The sequence below is a fragment of the Episyrphus balteatus genome, chromosome 4 (genome assembly GCF_945859705.1).
Source record: "Episyrphus balteatus chromosome 4, idEpiBalt1.1, whole genome shotgun sequence".
Taxonomy (NCBI): domain Eukaryota; kingdom Metazoa; phylum Arthropoda; class Insecta; order Diptera; family Syrphidae; genus Episyrphus; species Episyrphus balteatus.
In genome coordinates this window covers 40,299,181-40,301,883 of record NC_079137.1, presented here as the reverse complement: position 1 = coordinate 40,301,883, position 2,703 = coordinate 40,299,181, and the positions used below count along the sequence as shown (strand labels likewise).

The 2,703-nt window shown below is 31.2% G+C and overlaps 1 protein-coding gene across 1 annotated transcript; it reads left to right on the top strand.

Moving 5' to 3' along the window:
- The first annotated feature begins 403 nt into the window (after nt 1-403).
- Nucleotides 404-2,417, top strand: LOC129918625 (uncharacterized). The gene is made up of 3 exons (XM_055999249.1): nt 404-1,019; nt 1,079-2,193; nt 2,254-2,417. Exons 1-3 carry the CDS (start codon nt 673-675, stop codon nt 2,301-2,303), a joined length of 1,512 nt encoding a protein of 503 aa, XP_055855224.1. The 5' UTR covers nt 404-672; the 3' UTR covers nt 2,304-2,417.
- Nucleotides 2,418-2,703: the final 286 nt, after the last annotated feature.

The window sequence follows — 2,703 nt, the reverse complement described above, 5'->3', positions numbered from 1 at the left end:
TGTTCAATCTACTATATTTAACAACAGAGCTACACATCTATTAATCTTAAATATTTGATTGTATGACGACAAAGAATTCCTTGGCTAATTTGTAACATGATAGTGATATTTATAAGTGTTTAAAGTTGTCAAGAAATTGAATAGGTACTTAATTTTTCTAATACCTACTCTTTCAGATTATCGACAACATTCAATTTAAAACATTTGTAAAATATTTGTTTACAATATTTTAAGCCACTGATTAATATTATATAGTTTATCACGTATACAAACAGAAACAGCTTAATGTTATCATTTTTTTTTTCTCTTTCATTACAAAAATAGTCTTTCCGCAAATCTTTGTTTTGTAAACAAACATTATTCACTCACAAATCGATAAACGTGCCTTAAACAAAGCAACTTTATATTTATTACTCACAGCACCAAACCGCAACTCAGTTTGAGATATATATAATTTTCATGGTTTTTCAAGATAAACTCAAGGCATTTTTACAATGATTCGAACTTTTATCACAAAATTGCCCTCCATTACACATAGTTTTGCAGAAAGTGAAAACGATCATAGAGAAAAAAAAAAAAAATATTTTAAAATCATCGCAGAAAATTCTTCAAAAATTCATTGGAAATCATTTTGGTCAGTCTCAGTTAGCTTCTGAATTTTATTGTGACAACATGAAGTCAATCTTAACAGCTTTTCTATGGCTCGTTTTAATTTCCTATTTTTGTGATGCCAATTGGTGTATTAAAGAAATAACAACAAACTTGAGAGTCACAAAAGCTCAAACTAAAGTTCTAACTTATCGCCGATGGTATGGAGGTATTAAGAGGAAAACTGTTTCTTATGCTGTCACCGAAGATGTTCCAACTACCAGACATCAAAGAGTTTGTTGTGAGGGCTTTACTATGAACAGGGAGCTAAGAATTTGTGAACCAAATTGTCCAGAAGGATGTCCGGAGTTTTCAAAATGTATGACACACACTTGCGAATGTAATAGAGGATATCAAATGAAAGGAAAAAGGTAAGTGAAATTGAGATATGGGAATCAATAAAGATTTTGACGGTTTTTAACTTTTAAAGCTGTGAACCAAAATGCGATCCGACTTGTAAGACAAATGCCTTCTGCTCAAAGCCAAATATTTGTCTCTGCAAATCTGGATTCGAGTATGATAATTTCACTGAATCGTGTGGTGATAACAGAACGACCTTGGATAATATTTCGACAACAAAATATCTTACAACAAGTTCGGAGTCGGAACCTTCTACGCCAGAATCGTCTTCCACATCGAAATCAGAAGATTTAAAAACTACTCGAGAAGTTCATATGGCTTCAACAGATCGTCCACAAATATTTTCAACGAAGTCCATATCACCTTCGAACGAAATGGCAAGAAAACCGTTTACTGAAACGGAACCAGAAGATTTGGCCGACATTCAAGGAGCTCATTCAGGAACAACAAGATCATCAAGCCAACCATCGACAGATAAAGAAATAATTAGTTTTACAGAATTGTCTAGTGAAAACTTTCAATGTAACGAAGGATATGTTAAGGCTGATTCATCCTGTGTCTTAGATTACGAAAAATATGGTTTCAAGTTAGGTGAATGCATAAGATTAAGCTTTTGTAAACGACTTACGACAGAAAAATACACAATTTCAACTACAGAACCGATCTTGTCAAGCGAAAGCTCTTCAGAATCTTCGGTATTCACTTTAAATGAATTCTCATCAAACTGTGACTATGATGAATGTTCAGGTGGTGGAATTTGTGTTAATGGAATTTGTGAATGTCCAAAAGGATCAGTCTATAGTAAATTTTCCAAGGAGTGTATTATCAATTCCTGTGATAAAATCTGTCTTAATGGTATTTGTCAGGAAAATGGATTTTGTGAATGTTTGGAAGGTTTCATTTATCAACTTGGTGATGGATGTGTTCCTAAATGTGATCGAGAGTGTATCAATGGTATTTGTGTGGGCCCGGGAAAATGTGAATGTCTTGATGGTTTTGGTCATGTGCCAGATAATTTATTCGAGTGTTTACCGAATTGGAAATTAAGTGGGAAACTTGAAAGACGTGATGATATGGATTTTCCTTGGATATGGACAGTTTTAGCGGGTTTGCTGCTAGTAACACTGGGGTTATTCCTTATGATAAAGAAATATCGAAAGCATGACTATGATGTGGATAAAGTTGGTAAGTTTTGTTGTTTGGACTATGGTTTATTTCAATAAAAATAAAATATTTTTTTTACAGAACAATTACGTCATGTAGTGATGTTCGACAACAAAGTTTTATTGGAATGATTAATTTTAGCTTTAAATGAAACGAATTTAATAAATCAATATCTTTAATTTTTTTAAATTTTTATTTTACATTCTATTATTCATTTATTTATTTATTTATGACTCTGAATAAAACTTTATAAAATGTTAAAAATAAAAACAAAACATTATTTCACTTATTTATTGTTTCTCCAATATGTAGATTTCGAAATTCAAAAATTTTGTAAAAAAATTGAAATTATCAAAAACAACTTCTATGATTTTGTTGAAAACAAAAAATCCTGTGCATTTTTAGATAACGTCTGACTGAAGCGGAAAACAATTTATATTACCTTTTTTAATTAATGGGATTCGAATTCCAAGACAGCCCAATTTTCTTATGACATTATCACGTCAAATTATCATCCTTTAACAATTTTTT